General features: G+C 43.6%; 1 protein-coding gene across 7 annotated transcripts in view; it reads right to left on the reverse strand.

Moving 5' to 3' along the window:
* Window positions 1-21,692, reverse strand: part of PCDH1 (protocadherin 1) — a 166,952-nt gene extending 145,260 nt beyond the window's left edge. For 3 of the 7 annotated variants that reach the window (XM_072145641.1, XM_072145639.1, XM_072145649.1), the window contains exon 1: window positions 6,757-7,168. In XM_072145641.1, the coding sequence (XP_072001742.1) occupies window positions 6,757-6,811 (55 nt within the window). In that variant the 5' untranslated portion in view covers window positions 6,812-7,168. Of the gene's footprint in view, window positions 1-6,756; window positions 7,169-21,510 lie in introns of those variants that run through there. The other 4 variants (XM_072145648.1, XM_072145640.1, XM_072145650.1 and 1 more) reach the window with 2 other exon arrangements.
* Window positions 21,693-21,917: the final 225 nt, after the last annotated feature.

Raw genomic sequence — 21,917 nt, forward strand, 5'->3', positions numbered from 1 at the left:
ATAGACGGTTTCTAGTTGCAGATATGGAAGACACATACAACCTGCGGTAACATCAGTCAGATACTCATGACTGAAGAGCGAGTAATGGATACAAGGATCATACGGCATAAGATGCAAAATAAGCATTTTACCTTCGAACAGTAGGATGACTAGCCAAGCTTAAAGACAAAGGGTTTCATGGATTGGATTGTTTCCTGCAACATTTAAATTGGTGTCATATGCTTAAATTGTTCAAGGTTTTGCACATTATGGACATGGGTGAAGATGGATGTAGGCGGTGTTTAAGGGGGTTAACACAGAAGCAATTGCTTATAGCAGCCCAAATCAGGACGTTAATTCTCATAGTCCACAATCTCAACCTTCTTTGTCAAATTACATTGCCCATGACTAGCATTCATCTCCTTGAGATCAGCCATCAAACAGTTGTTCAATGCAGCTATACCATTTAATGGGGCAGGAAACAATGGCAACAGCTCAAGTAATTTAGCCATTACACAATAAAACATGGTGACCGAACAAGAACCGAACCTATATAATAAATACTGAAGAACTACAAGCAATGTAGATCGTTCTACCACCTTGTTCTGATCGGTTAAATAAGTTAGGTGGAGAACTTGAAATATAAATCTTTTGAGAAGTTGCAAGTGCAGAGACGTCAGCTCAAAAATGACTAAAATGTTCTAAGACGTAGTAAAAGTTCATTTTTTCCATGAAAAACGTATAATTTTACAGATATTCATCAGAGTGTTAAAATACCCTTTTAGTTTTCACTTGACAGTTCAAGCACACAGGTTGCCTAAAGGCATCAAAGCCAAAGTGTCATCACAGTAGGAGATGATGGTGTACGATTGCAGGTCACAGCTTGTGCATATGTGGGGTCCGAATCCAAACAAATGTAACATGTGATGTATGGTAGGAAGGTAGCCGCAAAAGATCAGAGAAGCAAAACAAGCTCAATACTCATTAATTGACCCATTCTGTGGAGTAAACCATAAAGTTCATGGAGATGAAAAAAAATTCTGACCAGAACAAAAGCTTTATCTTATCTTGGATGCATCATGAGAAGAAGAAAACTATGAAAGACACTTATTGTGGGAAAGTCAAGATAACGGGATGCTATCTCAGAAATCCTAAACATGTCAAAAGTAAATCATGAAAACCCAAACAGAAGATAAGAATTCTGGTCTAGATGCTACCAAGACCTTCACCAGAATGTGTCTTCACCCAGTCCAAAACCCACGGATAAATCAGATTTCTTCCAGACAATTACAAAAGTATTATACTGCCAGATACACTTGCATAATTTTTCCTCATCCTACGGGCAAAACTCAGAAAAGGCGATAAAAACCTGTCAACATATTTCTCATTAAGACGATATAAATGAGAGCAATTGTCATGGACTAAAGCTCAACAGAGTCCTGAATCCGTCTCCGGAAAGGGTCTTCATCGGGGAGGAACTGTTATCATCAAACATTTGGAGATGTCACATGAGTGTAAGACCACCTAAAAACCAGCCCATCTGTCATTTATGACCTCCACACACCTTTTGGTCCTACTGGTAGTCATAGCTGCCCTTGGGGATAAAGAAAGGACCAATTTGTACTAAGCAGACACATTTACACAGTGCGTTGTGGCAAATTCGACACCTCCTAGAGAACACCCAAGCTACCGGTCTGAGGCTCTAGCAGCTTCTGTATTTACCAAGACCACATTGTATATTTCGGTTGCGTGATATTTTTTAGAAGGGATCTCAGCAGCTTTTGCTGGTGGAGGTGCTACAAATACAACAAGAACCTGTCGCTTCTGGGGATAGGAGAGTTAAATCAGCCTTCCCCGTTGCTCATTTGAAATGCACATTTTATGGGATTCCTCTCCTCTCATTTACGTTCAGCTCTCAGCAAACATCTGTTTTGAAAATGGTCAAACGGCTACAGTTTTACAACGTTTTTACGTCTATTCCCATAAATACTAAAAAAAAAATATATATATATATTGTGATCTGCGTGATCACTCGGTAATGTAATAGGATTTCAAGACGGAACCTGGAAGAATTTATTGCACGTTTAATGTTCCTCTTGTGCCACAGACAGCCCCTGCATTAAAATTGAAGTAGCCACTTTAGATGAAGCAGAACGAGATCCAGCATTTAGGATTTGTGAACCCTATAACAATATACAGGCGGTCCCCTACTTAAGAACACTCGACTTACATACGACCCCTAGTTACAAACGAACCTCTGGATATTGGTAATTTATTGTACTTTAGCCCTAGGCTACAATGATCAGCTGTAACAGTTATCACAGGTGTCTGTAATGTAGCTTTAGTGTTAATATTGATTCTTATGACAACCCAACATTTTTAAAATGCAATTGTCACAGACACCAAAAAAGCTCTGGCTGGGATTACAATGATAAAATATACAGTTCCGACTTACATACAAACTCAACTTAAGAACAAACCTACAGACCCTATCTTGTATGTAACCCGGGGACTGCCTGTATAGGTGTATTATTTCCTACAGCGTATAGACCCACAGATCTGACAAAAGCTGCTGCCCACCTGTTCAATGACTCCACACTGCCTCTAGTGGCCGTAAGAGAGAATGCAGGATACCCCAAACAAATTATATAAAAAGGGAAAAAAAATCCTCAGGTAATTATGTAAAAAATATTTAGCTTGATGCATATCGGGCGTAGTAGACGAAAAATTTTTTTTTTAAAAAAGGATTGTGTTAGCAATAAAAGGGTGAAAAGGGATTTTTATTTCTTTATAAGACATTCTTCTGCAGGCTGTTTCTTTGTGTTATCAGCCAAATTGTAATAAAAGTGGAAAGCCTATGAATAAATGCCAAGCGAATGGCAAATAAGCATCGGCTCACAATACAAACACTCCATTTACATTGACCCAGATAGGAGCAAAAAACTACCAATACTACAATAGGCTATCGGATAATTCATTTCCAAATGTCAGGACGTGCAACAGAAAAGCATCCAGGAATATTTTAGTGGTAGAAAAATATGGCATTAGTGACTTGGTATAATACATAAATGACAGCTCGGAATAAATCAGTCCTCGGTGACAATACAGAAGGCACTTTGTTATATTATGGAACATACAAGTGATGCTGATGATACAGAGGATCTGTCAATGACTGCGTTTATGGCTGGAACAGATAACCAGGGTGAACCAGGAGATGCACAGGCTACATACATGACATAATACTACATAATATATAGAGTTGGTCTGCCCAAATACATTAAAGGAGCACCCGCAGATCTATAGGACTCAAAGCTTCCATATAAGTCAACTCCGTCATCCATTATAACATACATAATCACTCTTCGTTTTATGAGATTGCCCATACCGTGCTACCGACTGGCTTCTGGCATCACCCGCAGATCATGACGGAGGGGGAAAATACACAGCTTCAAAGAGCAAGCAAGAGGCAGCCATCAATGCAGCAGTATAGCCTCATACAATGTATAGATGTGGCTGTAGGTCAGTCATTGAGGAGGTCTCACATATAACCAAGTGTTAAGTATAAATCATCCATAAAAATCCAAGTAACCCGGCTAAACGTGACTCTATATTACATGGTTTAACGCTCGTTCACATACACCGTGGTTTACACAGGCACAACAAGTGTTAAGAAGATCTACATCACCGAGGAGTCTCTTCCACTCACATTAACACTCTCTCGCTCTCTTCTGATCTGAAAAATGCGTCGTTTTCTATCAAATTCATGTCCGTCACTCCTAATCCTGTCACTATCCCTATAGTTTATTGTCTTGGGGGATGAGGGTTAGTGTTATGAAGCTATATCCCGAAGGATTAAGCTCTATGTATACTACAGTGCGTTAACATATATGGACCTATAGTCCTAGCGCTTTTTGAGCGGCATCTTTATTGCGAATAATCCTCTTTGCCTTATTCTCCTGGCAGACAGTGACTACAATTGGCATGTCCCGATTAGCTAACCTCTCTAATACGGTCTGACTTTTACTGCCGAGGAGCACGGGTAGGATGAGGTGGAATGGACAGGCGTTATCTGCCGGAATTTAGAATCTGGTCGACCCTCCTTGCGCCATATAGGTCCAATTCTAGAACCCAAGCAAATGTGTATTACAAGGGAAATTCAGCCGCTGCATAAAAAGAGCAAAAAGCACAGCTTATGGCACTTGGATCTGCTAGTTGTTAAGCACCTTAAGTGTTAAATCTGTGCGGTTCATTTAGGGAAAAAGAAGATCTACTGAAATCAATACTTGCTTTGCTCCGCAGTTCTCTCCTGCATTGTATTCAGTAAACATCTACATTCACGACAACGCCAAATATTATCATAAAAAAAAAACCCTCCATTCAGTCTACATCGCCTGGCATGGCTGGAAAACGCAGCACGACTGATCCTCAGCATCTAATTTCCTAGGACGAGCGCAGGAGATTGGGCGATAGCTGGAGAGGATTGCCAGGTCTACAGAGTCTGCAGCTGAGCCAGACATTCATTAAAACCAAGAGGAATTGTGACACCGTGCCCAGAGAAGATGTATGGCATTGTGTACATACACAAAAAGGGGGCGACCTATGCCACTGACCGCTGTGCCAACAGAAAACCGGAACTTTAACAAAAAGTGTACCCATGCCGCTTAGCAAATGGGAATTCTATGGTAGAACGTGGGATGAGCCCCCCGAGCAGCAGTGTGATCTGGCAGCAAGAACAGGTGTTATGTATTGCACTCCTCAGCAATACCGGGGGTTAAAGAGCAAAGATTTCCCATACGCTACATGGAAAAAAATACAAAACGCCAGGCACAAAATAGGCGCAGAACAGAATCTTAGAGAGGATTCGCTGATTAGAACAAAAATATTCTATAACAGGTTCTATTCCAGAACGCCATGGACTGATCGAATAACGTTTTAATATTGGATAAAGAGCGTTTTATCTCTTAAAAACTCAACACAAATAAAAAATTTGGCGACCACAGCTTTAATAAAAATGGCCGTAAATCCCCAAAACCGGCGCCCCACGATAAATCAAACTACTGCTGCACTTGGAGGGAGTGTCGCCGCTCATTGTCCATATGGTGTAGTGACCCCTTTAATTCACTAAATTTGTGTTCATTACCTTTTATAGAAGAAATCGGACGCCATCTCTTAAGTGCCAAGTCATAGGAACTGTTTATTGCAGCCAGACTGGCTTATTTTAATGGCGTTCGCTGATTAAATAAGTCTCTTGGCCAAGTTGCCAGTGGGTAATGTAAGGATCGCTTTAAATACAGAGAGAAAAGGCATAAAGCATCCGATATTACGTCCATTAAACGGACAGTGCGGAGGAGGGAGAGGGGAAAAGTTGTGTGGCATTGAGTATAAGGCTTAGAATAGTGGTAGTGGGCTACCAGCTTTGGGTATATACATCCCCCTATATACTGCAGTGTACACACATATATACATATTCCAGGGTCCCAGCCCGGCTGGATCAGTGCTCACTGGACACCTGCAGGCTTCTCTGTAAAGTATCTTGCACTGAATGTGTAGTAGCACTCACCACCACCGGGAGTGCATAGCCCGAGCAGCATCTATATACCGGCTCAATGTATATGCTATACCCCTCCGTAGTGCATTCCTTCCACCCATTGCTATAGCCCTTTACATTGAGCTGTATACTAATGCTAGTGAGCCCCCCACCTCCCTATATACTAGTGTAGGGGCTGACACCAACATCCCCTCCATATACAGATCCTCAGCTATACAGTATACGCAGGAAGCCCCCCCAGCTCCTAAATAGCTTTCCATAATACATTTATTTATGGGCATCTATGAGTCAGGCAATGGTCATCTCCCCTACGTCAGTGGAGGTTCTCCCTAGAATCAGAGCCCCCCTTCTTCCCTAGCACAGGAGGTGCCCACTGGCATGACATGGATGTAATAACTAGCACTGGGGTTGGGATCTGACTGCATCTATATGGAGTTTGGATGTTCTCTCCATAAACCTGATAGGTCCATTGCCTTCCTATGGATTCATGTGCCCAGGATAATCAGCCCCATTGGGAACAACTGGGATTGATGTGCATGTATACATACAATCTATAGCTATATGTTCTCACTATATTACTAACATAATATATATGATCCCCATGATATAGCAGGGTGTAGTCTACTCTATGGATTCCTCTATATACTGATGACTAAATCTAACAGTCTTCTATGCAAAGCTCTGCAGACTGGAAGTAACAGGGTTTCCCCATCACTGACCCCCCCACCCAATCACAGTTCCTAAAGTAAGGAAATCTGGGGAAGCAGCTTCATACCCCCCACCTCCCCCTAATCTCCCTAGCTTCCAGTAGTGAAAGGGTTACATGTCACAGCAGTCAGTCAGGAGCTCTGTGCTGCCTGAACATCTCCCCATCTTTGCATTTCATAGGATTCTCAGTAAAAAGCATCAGATGTTTGCACTTTTCCCCCCATTTCATCCATTTTTATAGGGGAGACTCAATAGGGTTGAAGGCACAAGATTCCTATAATCATGGAGTTGACGCCCTAAAACAGTTAGGAGGGGGGTCTAGGGTGCCACAGGCTAGATTTAGGGTGCCCCCCCCCTAATTTCCTGTTTGTATCAATCTTCTCTGCCTCTATACATTGTATCAATCATCATCATCTCCCATCCACAGTCCCCCCTCCCCACCAATAACACATTTTGGGGGTAACTGATTCTATCCAAAGTCCGCCTGAGGGGTGACCACTTCCAGTTTTAGGGTCCCTTACCTGGCAGCCCAGCTTTGCTCCAGCCTCCTCCACCTTCTTCTTCCCGACTCCTCATCGCTTTCTCTTCCCAGGTCTCTTGTCACATCCACACGGGCAAGTCCCAGAGAAATGAGCGATAGAAATCACAGCACAAAATGTTCCCAGAGATAATCAGGGGGAGAAGTTGTGCGCCGGCAGTGGCGCTCCCCAGGAAGATGTGGCGCTCCCCTGGAAGATGCGGCGCCGGCTACTAGATCCGCAGTCGGATGCAGGGAGCACCGTCCCGGTGTGAGGCTGGATGTGTATGAGCTGAGATCTCTCCCTCTGCCTCCAGTCTCTCTATACTGGGGGAGGAGCTCGGATCCTTATCACATCCAACACTCAGCATCCAGTCCTTGTGTCTCTCCAATGCAAAGCTGCTGCTGCTTGCTCTGTGCTTGTTGCATGCCTCAACTCTGAAAATGTGGAGGGAGGGGGGAATGAAGCAAGGAGCCCCTCCTCCTCTTCCTCCTCCTTCACTACTTTCTTTACTGGGTAGGGGGGTAGACAGACAATATTTAAGGATGTCATCATAAATGTGTGATCTCATGAGTGCATGCATTATACATGGATGTGACTGAGAATTATTGGGGTGTCATAAAAAATAATTCGTTGTGCATATGAAAGAGCTTGTCCACTATGTGATGTGATGGACTGACCATGCCCTAATAACCGCACCCAGGTGTAAGGCGTCAGCACCCAATCCAGAGGAAAATTCTGGGTGATTGCGATCACGATCAGTGTGAACAGATCCAAAACATGGAAGAGATGCAAATCTTTTCGTGTTGGTTCCACAACTATTTTTGGCTTCCAAATACTGGCGTGAAATGCTGATTAAATACTGACCGATTAAAAGTGGTCTGAATCTGCATATTGGGGAGCGTTCACACGTTCAGTTTTTCAGATGCAGTTATCAAAGTCAAAAGCAGGTGTGGATCATAATGGCTGGGGAACCTATCATGGAGAGGTGCTACTCCTCTGATTTTCATCCCACTCCGTTCACACGTAGCGCTTTTGAGAAACGCATGCGATCGTGTTACCTTCCCACGTGGCGTTTTCGTTGCGTTTTTAAACACATCCAAAACTAAAGTGGGAAGGGGTTTGGCCAAAACGCATATACGTTTGCAATGATTCGCATGCGTTTCAGGCAGATCTCCCCTCCCACTTGCGTTTTGGATGCGTTTAAAAAGGTGACGAAAACGTTCCCAATAAAGGCATGCGTTTAATTGGAAACGCATATGCATTTTGGCCAAACCCCTCCCACTAGTGTTTAAAAAATGCAACAAAAATGCCATGTGGGAAACCGCTCTCTGGGCTCATGCATGACAAACTGGGCTCATGCTGCACAAACTGTGGCTAGCTCCCGACTCCACAGTCTTCTATGCACCATGTCTTACTATACTCTGAGGGCGCGTTCACACGTTGCGTTTTGATCGCGTTTTCATTGCGTTTTAAAAGCATATACAACAGCTGATGATAGGTGATTTGACTAATTACATTGCTGTTTACGTTTGTAAACGCAATGTTTACGCATGCGTTAACAAAAGGCACGCATTAAGGCCGCGGTCACACGATCCGCTAGACGTCCATTCATAGCGCGACGCTAGCGCACAGGGGGAGGTCCTCGGACCTCCCCATGTGCGCTAGCGTCGCGTTATGAACGGACGTCTAGCGGTACGTGTGACCGCGGCCTAACGCGTTGTTAGCGCACGCGTTAACCTCGCGTTTACGATGCGTTTTGTAAACGGAAATGTTAACAGTGATGTAATGAGGTAAATCACCCCTCCTCTGGGCGCGTTCACACGTTCCGCTATCTCTTCTCTGGAAACGCATATGCAGCGCGTTATGAACGCGGCGCTAACGGAACGTGTGAACGCGCCCCTTAGCTGTTGTATATGCGTTTCAAATGCAATGAAAACGCAGGTCAAAACGCAACGTGTGAACACGCCCTGAGATTGGTGGCACACGTGGCGTTTGAACCCGTTTTTGGGCCGTTTTAGGCTGTCCGATGTGTTTTTGACAGGTTTTACGCCCCCTGTGCGCTAGCGTCGCGTTATGAACGGACGCCTAGCGGATCGTGTGACCGCGGCCTGAGGGCGCGGTCACACGTTGCGTTTGCAAACGCAGACGCAGACCAAACCGCGCCCACCGGGCGGTCCGCGGTCCAATCGCATCGGCGTTTTCAATAGAAACATAGAGAAACGCCGATGCGATTGGACCGCGGACCGCCCCGTCGCGTTATAAATGCAACGGTAGCGGAACGTGAGAACTCACCCTGAGGGCGCGGTCACACATTGCGTTTGCAAACGCAGACCAAACCGCGCCCTCAGGGTGAGTTCTCACGTTCCGCTACCGTTGCATTTATAACGCGACGCTAGTACACAGGGGGCAGTCCTCGGCCCGAACGCGATTGATAAGCCAATCGCATGCATTTCTCTGGAAACACATGTGCGTTTGGGCCGAGGACCACCCCCCTGTGCGCTAGCGTGACGTTATGAATGGACGCCTAGCAGTACGTGTGAACGTTGTCTAAAAAGTGGCAAAAATGCCAAAGAACGCGTACTGAGGTAAAACCGTTGTAGTTGCTCATGGAAACCAATCAGAGCTTAGCTTTAGTTTAAGAAACAGCTGTGTGAAACTGAAAGCTGAGTTCTGATTGGTTCCCATGGCAAACTTCAGACACCTCTGCTCTCAGACACCTCTGAGAAATCTCCCACACACAATTTTGAAAGTTTTTTTTTAACATCGGTGAAAGTTCATTATAGTTGTCTGTGGGATGTGGCACTAACCCAAATGTGACAAACTGCGCAGCCCATTTGCTGCCGCCATATAAGTGACAAGGTGTTTGCTCAGTCTTTCTTGACTACAGTTGATAAGATAACAACATGTCCGTTCTCCTTCCCCTCCCCCGGGGTATAACAGGCAGCGCTCACTCCTGTCAGCTTGTTGTCACTGATGTCTGGGTGTGGCGCTGCACTAAACACTGCTCCCCTTGTACCTGGTGCACAGACTCCCTCACACCTGCGCAGCCAGCGCCGCCAGTAACACGCGGGACAAGTTCTCATTCCTTTATTTGGTGAACAAACACACAACTATGGACTGTTTTCAGTGACAAAACTTTCTGACATTCTGTTTACTTAGAGCCCCCCTGCCCAAACTGGAAATTCAGCCCGTGACAATGGGGCGTTACATGGGGAAAGGTTGTTTTGGAAGCCAAACTAGTCAAACTGGTGGGATTCCGGTAATATGATACGTTATCAGGCCGCAGGGATGCTTCAAAGGGAGACCATGCAGGTTTACACCCCCGAAGCTAGAGTGTGCTGAGAAAGGGGTCATACGTCTGATCTTAGATACACAATATGCCCAAATTTGAGGTCTATCAATCCCTCTCTATACAGAGGCAGCGGTCGCGCGTACCACTAGACGTCTGTTCATAACGTGACGCTAGCACACAGGGGGAGGTCCTCGGCCCGAGCGCTCATGCGTTTCCAGGGAAACGCATGCGATTGATAAGCCGATCGCATGCGTTTCTCTGGAAACGCATGTGCGTTCAGGCCGAGGACCACCCCCTGTGCGCTAGCGTCACGTTATGAACGGACGTCTAGCGGTACGTGTGACCGTGGCCAGAGAGTGAAAAGTATAGGTGGCTCCTACTTTTCTACAGTAACTGACGCATCAATTTTAATAAAAGTTATGTGTGGTTAGCAAATAGCACCACCCATGTGTATAGGCTGTGTCTGGTATTGCAGGCAGTCAATATCTATAGGGTTCTTATAATGCATCCATTTTTGACCCGTTTTAATTAAGATAATTGGTAAAACTGGTCGAAAGCGGATGCGTTTTTCAAAAATGCATGCAGTTTTTAACGGACTGCTTAAAAACGCCTAAAACGCCTTGATCAGTAGATCAAGGGTAAGCACAGCAAATTCCATATGTTTTTTCGGAACAAACTCACTCATTGGCAAGGGTACATTCACGGGCCATGGCGAACACACAGCTGTGTGCTGGAGAGAGCTCTGCTCACCCCTCCACTCTCCATACACAAGCCAGCAGTATAACACGCCAAAAAATAGGACATGTCCTATATTTTGCCGTGTACAGTCACTGTGAGGTGAGACAATTGGGGTCATTTACTAAGGGCCCGAATTGCATTTTACCGGCGGGTTACGCAAATTTTTCCGTTTTGCGCCGATTTTCCCTGTATTGCCCCGGGATTTTGGCGCACGCGATCGGATTGTGGCGCATCGGCGCCGACGGATATCGGGGGGTGTGGCCGAACGAAAACCCGACGGATTCGGAAAAACCACCGCATTTAAAAAAAAAAAAGTGTTGCGGGACACGCGTTTACCTTCACCCGCCAATGAATCGTGGACTCCGGCGGGCCTTTGCGTACTTCAGCACAGCAGCGACACCTGGTGGATGTCAGAGGAATTGCCTTAGTGAATTGCCGGAAGACCCTAATCCACCCCAAAGTGGATGCCACAGACGTCAATGGGGAACGATATGCGACTGCTAATGGTTCGGCCGCATATCGGTCCCCATATGTTTGTGTGAATGAGCCCTTAGGCCGGCGGCACAGGTGGCGTTTTGTACCCGTTTTTAAGCCGTTTTTTAAGCAGTCTGTGAAAATGCATCAGTTTTTGACCGTTTTTGGCCCTTTTCCAATTATTCTCATTAAGATAATTGGAAAAAACCTGTCAAAAACGGATACGTTTTTAAAAACCTTAGTCTGATACTAGATCCGATTATACAGTCTAGTAACCTTAATCAGCCTTAGGCCAGTGACAAACGTGGCGTTTTGAACCCGTTTTTGGGCCGTTTTTAAGCAGTCTGTTAAAAATGCATGCGTTTTTTGACCAGTTTAAATTAAGATAATTGGTAAAACCTGTAAAAAACGGATATAACAGACTGCTTTAAAATGGACCAAAAACGGGTTCAAAACGCCATACGTGCCGCCGGCCTTAGTCTGATATTGTATATCTCTATATGTTTGTTAGATTTCCTACTAAGATCTCATTCACCTGGGTTTATAGAAATAATTTTCACTTTCTACTTGTAATACCAGACACTGCCTGTGCGTAGTAGTGGCGCTGTTTTCTAATTGTATAACTACCTTTCGTGTACTTCAGTTTATTCATGTATTCAGTCAAGTTGCTCCGGCTCACGTAATCCTAGATCACAGCAGGGCATGCGGACCGCATCCTATGTCCTGCGTATTGATTTATATATAACCTGGTTAAAAATCCATAAAAACGTCATGTTCTCCTCCATAGATGCAATGATTACAAACTATCGAGGCCGATGATTAAGTCAGGGGATGACAGAGATCCTTCAGGTTTTTGTGGTATCTCCAGGTAACAGCGACTGGCACATACATTAGCCATTCAGCCTCCAACCATTTGTTCGGGGCCAGTTCCTCATCTTCTCTCGCCGAGGAGATTGACAGCCAAGATGTGTTTTTTCCTCCCTCTTTCTGCAGCCGCCTTCATTAAAAACGAGGGAACGGATGTAAAAATAAACAATTTGGTATTCCAAATTTAGACTGCGTCTTTCTCACTCACCATCAAAATCTTCTGTGAGTGACAGAGTCAGAAGAACCATGTGTCCCCTTTTTGTATAATGAGTGAATAATCCAACAAAAATTCATGCTACGGACTTGAGGGTCTGCTGAGGAGGCAACAGCCTTAGGGGTGTGTGACCTGTAATCGCTCAAAGGGGCACCACTATTGGCAAAAAATGGAATTGGAAAAGATCAGTATATTTTTGGAGTTTCAGGCTGGTGGGACATGACTGGTCGGTTCTTGTGGAGAAGAAGACAGTCCTTGCATCACATATCACCATGATGCAAGGAGTCCCATCCTTGGCACTGTGGTCATTAATCTGACCACTATATGGTCCATTATTAATAGGATTATCTAAGGGTATAAAAAAAACCTTTGGGTGGCCAGGATGGGGCAGGTTAAAAAAATAAACATGTACTTACCTCCGTGGTCCCTTCCGGCGTCCAATGCTGCAATTTCTCTGGTCCATGGCCCATGTAAATAAACAGGGGCACGGAAGCCACGCTGCGTTCAGTTTCCGGCCGGCCGAGGAGGTTGGTCACACCCACCTGTCCCGCATGATACAATGCTGGGAATCGGGACAGGGACCACATTGGCCGGAAGCTGAACACAGCGTGGTTTACGTGCCCCTGTTTGTTTACATGGGGCATGGACCAGAGAAATCGCAGTGCTAGACACTGGGAGGGACCGTGGAGGTAAGTACATGTTTATCTTTTTAACCTGCCCCATTCCGGCCACCTAAAGGCGCGTTTACACGTTGTGTTTTGGTTGTGTTTTCATTGCGTTTGAAACGCATTACAACGGCTGAGGAGAGGTGATTTGCCCAATTACATTACTATTTACATTTGTTAATGAAATGTTAACGCATGCGTTAACAAAACACATGTGTTAACCTTTTGTTAACCTGCGTGTTAACATCGTGTTCACAGTGCGTTTTGTAAACGCAAATGTTAACAGTAATGTAAATCACCTCATCTCAGATGTTGTAATGCGGTTTAAAAACGCAATGAAAACGCGACCAAAGCGCAACGTGTGAACGCGCTCTGAGGGTTATTATACCCTCGGACAACCCCTGTAATAGACTGACCATAGTCGTGTGCCACCGACCTTAGACCGTCTACAGTTTAGGCTACACATTTGGTTCTCATAAATTAGGTTGATGGCCACAGTAACGTATAAATAACAAAGTTCACCAAATACTCCATTTCAGACATCTAATTTTTGCATGGGAGTAGACTGTACCGCTACAGATAATGATAAGAGAGAAGGATGGGACATGTCGGAATTCAACATGCCTGATCCTATAGGAAGTATTTTTGTATTTTTGAAGTATATTCCTATAGGAAGTGGCTTTTTGTCCACAGTTTATACATGAATTGACAGAATTGATTGGACATGGGGGGTGTTGGGAAGAGCGTTCATCTGACAGCTTTTAAAGTTAAAGGGGACTCTTAAAGGGGTTATTAAGGACTGAAAAACTTGGCTGCTTTTTTTTGTAAAAACTGTTCCATCCACAGTTTGTATCTGTTATTGCTCTATGGCTCCATTGAAATGAATGTAGCTGAACTGCAATACCAAACACAACCTTTGGAAAAAGGGGCGCTGTTTTCGAAAACAAAAAAAAAACTGCATTTTTTTTAAATTGGCTTGCAGTTTATATTTTTACAAAAATCGGATTGTAATTTTAACAGATTTTTGGGCGGATACACGAATCGCAAAGTATCAGTGTTTTTTTTTAGGGATACATTTATTTCCGTTGTCATTCAGTTGTCATTATTTTATATTCCATCCGTTTTTATCCCCAACTATCTTCTCAAATAACGGAAGGTTAACGGATGATGTAAAACATAACTGCAAAACGCAGATTGGAACTGCTCCTTAAAGGGGTTTGCCCATGAAAGAAAATTCTCAAATCTCAATCCACTAGTCATTTTTACACAATAAAGAAAATTTTAACCCCTTACTTTACAATTTTACAAAACATAAAACATCTGTCACCGATCCCCTATAAAAGTAACGGGTCTCAATTTGTGATTGCTTATTTTGTGGATTTTGGCACAGAAAGCCTCTGTGTGAACCTACCCAAACCCTTTTGATAAGTCGTCTTAGTCCTCACTGTTCCCCCTTCCTCTCTCCGATCCAATGTGAAGCTTTTGGTGACATTTTTCAAGGGAATCACAGCAGGATGACAAAATCTGAAACCAGGATTGAATAAACTTGACCCCGCTAATGGGCAATTTTTGTAGATCCCCCGGGGGAGGATGAAAAAGCTTCCGAGCATAATCCGGCCTGTACTATTATATGAACCCAGGGGCAATAAACACGGTAAATATGCTGTCTGAGGATTTCAATGACTTGAATGAAGATCTCCGAGCCGCTCGATATTCTGTTACAACATTTCTACATTCATGCAGAATGGGGAGAGGTTTCTTAATGGCTGTGGGCTGTGATCTTCTAATGGCTCTGGAGCGAGCAGATATTGTGCATTACCCTTCCTCTGCCAGATGAGACTGATGTGCGGTGCAGATGCAATTCAATTTGGTGCTGAGAGCGTTAATTATCTCTCCAGTTCAGCCGGAGAGGAGGCTCCAGTAGCCCGCCCGCCAATGATTATATTGCAGCCAGCTGCATGGGAGAGGCAACCACAGAGGGGGTTAAAACAACAGCGAATCGGCCAAATGGATGCAAGTCCTCATGAAAAATGACCCCCTATAATAGCATCAAAATGAAATAAAACCAGGAGGCGGACTCCGATGCTAAAGCAGCCATCTCTCTCTTATAAATCATCTATTATGTCATTCTTCTTTGGGAATCTGCCTTTCTTAATCTTTGAAACAGAAGTAAATGGCTTTCGACTATGCGTTTATGATTGTAAACAAGCGTGAGAGGAGCCCTTGTGCCGCACACACGTTCCACACAGGAGGAGGCTTCATCACATATCCATATCCTATTCACAATGCAGAGCGTTAGGACGAGGAGAAGAAGAGGGAGCAGTTTGTCAAGTCAATGCAAATACGTGACACTGAGGTGTTATGAGCCTCCTGCCTCTGCAATGTTTCTTTCACAGATCCCCTCACTTGTCATCCTGGTGGATCTTGGTGAGTTCATAATGTGAAAGTAAGTAAGTTATGTACTGTAAGATAAAGTAAGAGCAAATCCTAACAGGACTCCTAGGATAGCCACTGATTACTCCAACCACACACAGTGATTGACAGTGAGAGTCCTGATTACTCCACCCACACACAGTGATTGACAGTGAGAGTCCTGATTACTCCACCCACAGGCAGTGCTTGACAGTGAGAGTCCTGATTACTCCACCCACACACAGTGATTGACAGTGAGAGTCCTGATTACTCCACCCACAGGCAGTGCTTGACAGTGAGAGTCCTGATTACTCCACCCACACACAGTGATTGATAGTGAGAGTCCTGATTACTCCACCCACAGGCAGTGCTTGACAGTGAGAGTCCTGATTACTCCACCCACACACAGTGATTGACAGTGAGAGTCCTGATTACCCCGCTCACATACAGTGATTGACAGTGGGGTTCCGATTACCTCGCCCATACACTGTGATTGGCAGTGAGAGTCCTGATTACTCCACCCACACACAGTGATTGACAGTGAGAGTTCTGATTACCCTGCCCATACACAGTGATTGACAGAGAGAGTCTTGAATACCCCACCCACACACAGTGATTGACAGTGACAGTCTTGAATGCTCTGCCCACACACAGTGATTGACAATGAGAGTCCTAAATACACTGCCCACACACAGAATTCCCACTGACAATCACTGTGTGTGGATGGGGTAATCAGGACTCTCACTGTCAATCACTGTGTGTGGGTGGGCTAATCAGGACTCTCACTGTCAATCACTGTGTTTGGGCTGAGTAATTAGGACTCTCACTGTCAACCACTCTGTGTGGGAGGGGTAATTAGAACTCTCAATGTCAATCACTGTGGTTGGGCAGAGTAATCAGGACTCTTAGTGGGGGAAATTTATCATACTTGCATGATCATTATCATCGTGCATCGGCGTATGAAAAAGGCCACGCAACCCGCCCCCCCTCACCCTTTTGCAGAGGATATATCTATACACATAGGCCTTGTCGACAGCAAAACGATGCAAGGTCCAACCAGTTTTAAAAAGTACACTGGAACTGGGCAGAGGAACACCACATGTCGGCCCACTCTCCATGCCCATCTGGCGTAGCCACAAAAAAGTATAACAAAATAAGTCACAATAAGTAAAAGTTGCAATTATTTCAGTGCTTCTATGCCAGAAACTGGTGTAGAATCACTGATAAATCCCCACCACTGTCTCTCCCAGGAGTCCTTTCCGGAATGTCTACCTATGACTTTGATGGCCAAGTCCCTCTATGAGCACTTGTATCTGCCAGACACTACTAGTTTCATTCAGAAGACTCCAATTTGAGGCGTGACAGGCAAGTTCTGAAATATCTAATAACAGAAGTTCCTCGTAATTTAATCACTTCCCTAAATCTCGGGATTGAGCTCCACAAATCTTAATGTCACAGAAGTCTCGCTATGCTGAGCTCTGCAGCCTACGTGATATTACACAACAGAAGTCCATACTCTCCAGCTCTTTCAACAAAGGCTAAGAAGGTCTATTTATGGTAATCCTATAAAATATGTAGCATAAGGAAAAGGGCCTAATCCTGGTTGATATTTTTCTTCATCCCAACTGATTTTCTGTTTGCCTTAAAGAATTGACCTGATGCCGTATACATCGGAGCCTCGCAGAGACTCCTGGAACATCTGGCTAATAATTCATGTGACATTTCACATCTAATTCCACGTTATCCGGAGGATAACTTCCACTATAAAACTACTTGTCCCCATATTTTATATTCATGATAATGTAAATGAGATTGTGTGGATTCCTGGTTATTCTCCCTGCAGAGCTATAGAATATATCTGTATAATACTGCACTATTGGTGGTATCTAGTAGTGTGGTCCCCCTCCTAACATCTGTCTTGGTAAGCCTAAAATACCTTTTATAAACAAAAGGGTATATGACATATCCTAATACCCCACAGCAAGGCCTATCTTTTATGCTATGTTGAAAGCCGTCATATTGGATCAAGGGCAAGTTTTTCCAAAGACCGAAGATCACCAGAATTGTCTCCCAAAGTGATTGTCTGTGTTGATAACTTTGTCCCCAAGAGATATTACAAATTGATTGTGGAAATCAATTTCTGAGACAATTCTGGTCTTCTATGATATGCTACATGACCACCTTCCCATTGCAAAATTGTGCCCTTGATCCAAAATGGCGGCTCGACATCCCCCATAGGTCGTCAGCACATATTATCATTGGAATTCCACCACCTATTGAGGTTTGTTTTTGGATTACAAAGGTGACAACCATAGCTAGGACATCCAGTAATCAGTATTAGTCTGTGGCGGTAAGCAACTCTATAGCGCCCCCGCAGGGGTAATGTAGTATTGCACAGTGTCTATTTTAATCAATGTGTAATCTTTGTAGTAGACGGGTCCTCTAAAGAGAGATATTGTAACAGCTCTATACTCTATCCAAGACATGAGGGTCCTGTATAGAAGACCACCCACAAACATAAAAATTAACATAAAGTTTTAAGTAAATTTAAGAGTTTTAAACTACTTTTTTAATACAAAATCGAACATGTGTATCATTTAGCCCCATCATATTTCCAAAAACTACTTAAACCCTAAAAAACATCAATAAATAAGCCTTGATTTGTCTGTGAAACTTTCCAGCTACGTGTCCCATCAGTGGTCACGTGGAGCAGATAAGATAAGGCACATGCCTCACATCCCTTTTTACTGACTCTCCGGACAAATTCACTTCCCAAAATGTTCTGCTCCTCTCCGAGTTTGACTGACCGTGTGAAGAGCATGAGCGAGGAGGTTTTTATTTTAGTTCTCCTATCTATGCTGTGAACGTGTGAATGTTGCTGATGGCTTCATCGGAGGAAACGTGACAGAGGAATATGTTTTACTGACCCAGACGTAAGGTCATTAGGAGAAGCCGTCTTATATCCATACTCTATGCGGTATAAGGTGACCAGACCTAATTTTTAAGCAGGGCACTCATGAAATTTTTATTCCGTAGGACCAGCTTTGGCATCAATATAGTTCCACGGCATGCATTTTTTATAAGCATCCAGCCATGGGAAGTCTGGTTACCTTATACATGTGCAAAATATATATGAAGGCTTTCCGATATCCACCTGCTAGGAAGGAGGCTCCGCTGCTAACGTCTACATAGAAAAGACCTAGGATCTCCCATCTTGACCCAAATCACAATGCAGGAGAGGAGGCGATTGGCTGACAAGAAGGCTGTGATTTTGCTTCCATTAGTGCAACAAACATCTTCACTGCCAACATTTAAATACATTATTCAGAGAGAGTTTTGCTGCGGGGATTCAAGCACAAAGCTCATAAAGCTTTTTTTTTTAAAGACTGTCTTATCTACATTTGCTGTGCACTTGGTTGCAATCTATTGTTCTCTGTTATCAGGCACACAGGGCTAGGCATATGCTGACTCTAGTGTATCTCAATGGGACTGTCAATGAGAAGTTTTGCAAAATTCCTGCCTTTTTTGTCAGGTATTTACAATTTATGAAAATTTAAAGGGGTTGTCTATGGGGCACATTTACTAAGGGTCCGAACACCGCATTTTCGTTGGGTTTTTCGACTTTTTACTGTTTTACCCTGAATTGGCGCATGAGATTGGATTGTGGCGCCTTGGCGCCGGCTTGCATGCGATACAAATTGGGGAGTGTGGACATCGGAATTTAAAAACGAAATTGTGTCGCAAGATCAGCACTCACATGCACCGGGAAGAAGGTGAACTCTGGCGGACCTCAGTGGGGGAATCGACAGATTTAGGAAATCGGGCGCACAAGCTATGTGAATCGCAAAAGATCCGAATCCTCGTCGGACAACGCACAGCGGGGATCGCAACGGAACGGGTAAGTAAATGTGCCCCTATATGTTTTCCCATGCTTTGGGCACCTGTTCTTTGAGCCGCCACTTCCAGTGTTGAGCTGTGGTTTTCAGCACACATCAGTGCTAACAACTATCACTGGTCTCAACAGTCTTTTTCCACATACCACTGAGGCTAGTGATTGGCTACAGTGACTTTGGGGAACATTTATGAGGGCTTATACTCTGGTTTTCTGGCGTACAAGCCCTGATAAAAACGCAATTCTTTGGGCCCTCACTCCTATTGTTCCATATGAGTGTTTGTACTCTGTAATGTAACATTATATTTGTATATGTCCCCTATCATTTGTAAACCGCTACAGAATTTGATGGCGCTATATAAATAAAGATTATTATTCTTAAACCGCCATGAATTTTGATCCCCCCACTTTACACCTAGTGGGTATGGAGGGGTGTCAAGCGGGTGCGAGTGAATGGGCTGGCGAGGGGTATTCCTGCACGGCTATTGCCTGCAACCATTCAGGTTGGTCGTTGTTATAGAAATTTGGAACTGCCTGGATGGAACCTGGCACAGATCAGAACCAGAACCAATACAGAGTAGAAACGACTCTGTCCACTGTATAGCGTATGCACAAGGTTAAGTCCAAACATTGCGTTTACATTGTGTATACAATGCATTTATGTAAACGTAATGTTAGTTACATTGTAAACTTGACTAACCCTTTAATTATCGTAGATTGATATATGACAAAATTATCTGTGGTGTATATTTCAATTTATCAAATGTATTAACATTTCTGTTTATGTTTTCTGAGACAGAATGAAATATTTAACTATCAACACCAATCCTTTTTCCGGTCTAGGTAGAGTTCGGAGAGGGAAATATCCCAGACTATAGATTGATGTTTTGGGAGACCACTGAGGAGAGATCCACTAAAACTACATTCCCCTGAATTCTGGGTTAATTTGTCCCAAATAACCAAATATCTTCCACAACTCTTAATATGGTTGTCTTATAATCAGGGTGTGACTTAGCTGAAAAAGGGTGTGATTTAAGTGAAATGGGTGGGGCTCAGGTGAAAAAGGGTGTGACTTTTTGGAACCGAAATCAGCAGCACGTTGTGCTATGCCGGACTGGAGCAGAGGATCTATATAGATATTTTGTAGTTTAGGGCCAGACATTACTGATAAAATTTAAATCTAGACATCCCCTTTATGTTAGATAAGTATGTTCAAATGCATCAAATTAGTAAAGAAAATTAGATAAGAGACATGAGGTTAATTTCTGGTGCGTACATAAAGCTCAGAGAATTGGATAGACTGGATGACAACATAGTTGAACCTCTTTGATGAATATCATGATAAATTCTGAAATATTAAACTGGGAATCTTATGCAAAACTAACATTCTGCTGCACAATCCACATCTCATACTGTTAATATAGAGGCAGGTTCACACACTGTAAAACCAACGTTAGTTACCCTACCGTCTCGGATACTATATACTAATGATATTGTGACAGATCAAGCAGCGGATTTCATTCTAAATAGTAAAATAGTAATAATAATAATAATAATAATGAAATAAAGCCGTTTTTTGAAAAATGCAAATGTATTCTTGGTCAAAGGTTTATACCTGTTTAAGAATCTGGATTCAGTCCTAAAAATTTGCATATTTTTTAAACATTTTCAAAAGCAAATCTCCATAAATTTCTGTAATAATTTGGAAAATCCAAATAATTTTTCTAAATATGTTAATACATTTTGTATAGTCGATAATGTCTGCCTACCTGTCCCTGTACTGTAAAATACCCCGGGCTTAGTAAATGGCTTTCCCCATGGCTGGGCTTGTAAAAAAAAAAAAAAAACTAATTGTGTGTCCCCTCCATTTAGCCATTCAGCAGGGAACAACCAGCCTGATCGTGCGGGTTCAAGATCTTGTAGCATAATGTATCATTAACAATTTTTTTCAGAAGACCTTTCCTTGAAGAAATTGTTATCAATTCTACAAAGTCTGCAAAGTATAGATGTAGCAGAGCTGAGTTTATCATTTGGCATGTTCTAGGATTGCAGCTTCTACTACGACGCAGCTCCAGCTCTGCTACATCAGTAAATAGCTCCACATCAGCAAAAGCATGAAAAAAGAAAACCTATGCGTAGGGGATATGTTCTGCAAAATTTTCTATAGACAGTGGGGGGAAAAAAAAGGATGTGTACTCACAGCAGCCAAGGGGTTAAAGCAGCTCCCTACTTTTAATCCGTATTGTTTCAGAGGACGCGGCTAAATGACACAATCAAGTTCTCGGATTTAGAATTCCACCGGCTCATAAAATAAGCAAATAGGAAAAGCAAAGACTGTATCAGAGGATAGACACAGCAGCGGTAGGAGCCGGCAGATTGGGTTTGGAGCTGGTGCACTTCCACCGGCGGATAGAAGAGGGAGCTGCTGCCTGCTTTTCCCTGGGATCAGGCTTCCTTCCACTAGATGCTGGATTCCTTCGTCAGTTCCCAGGCAGGGAACACCGAGCTGTCACGACGAGCAGCGTGTGAGAGTTGGTCAGACGCCCCCCTGCCAGGACGAGCAAACAATAAACATTGGGTGGCAATGCTCTGGGCATATGCTGGATG

This window comes from Engystomops pustulosus, chromosome 4, assembly GCF_040894005.1.
Source record: "Engystomops pustulosus chromosome 4, aEngPut4.maternal, whole genome shotgun sequence".
Taxonomy (NCBI): domain Eukaryota; kingdom Metazoa; phylum Chordata; class Amphibia; order Anura; family Leptodactylidae; genus Engystomops; species Engystomops pustulosus.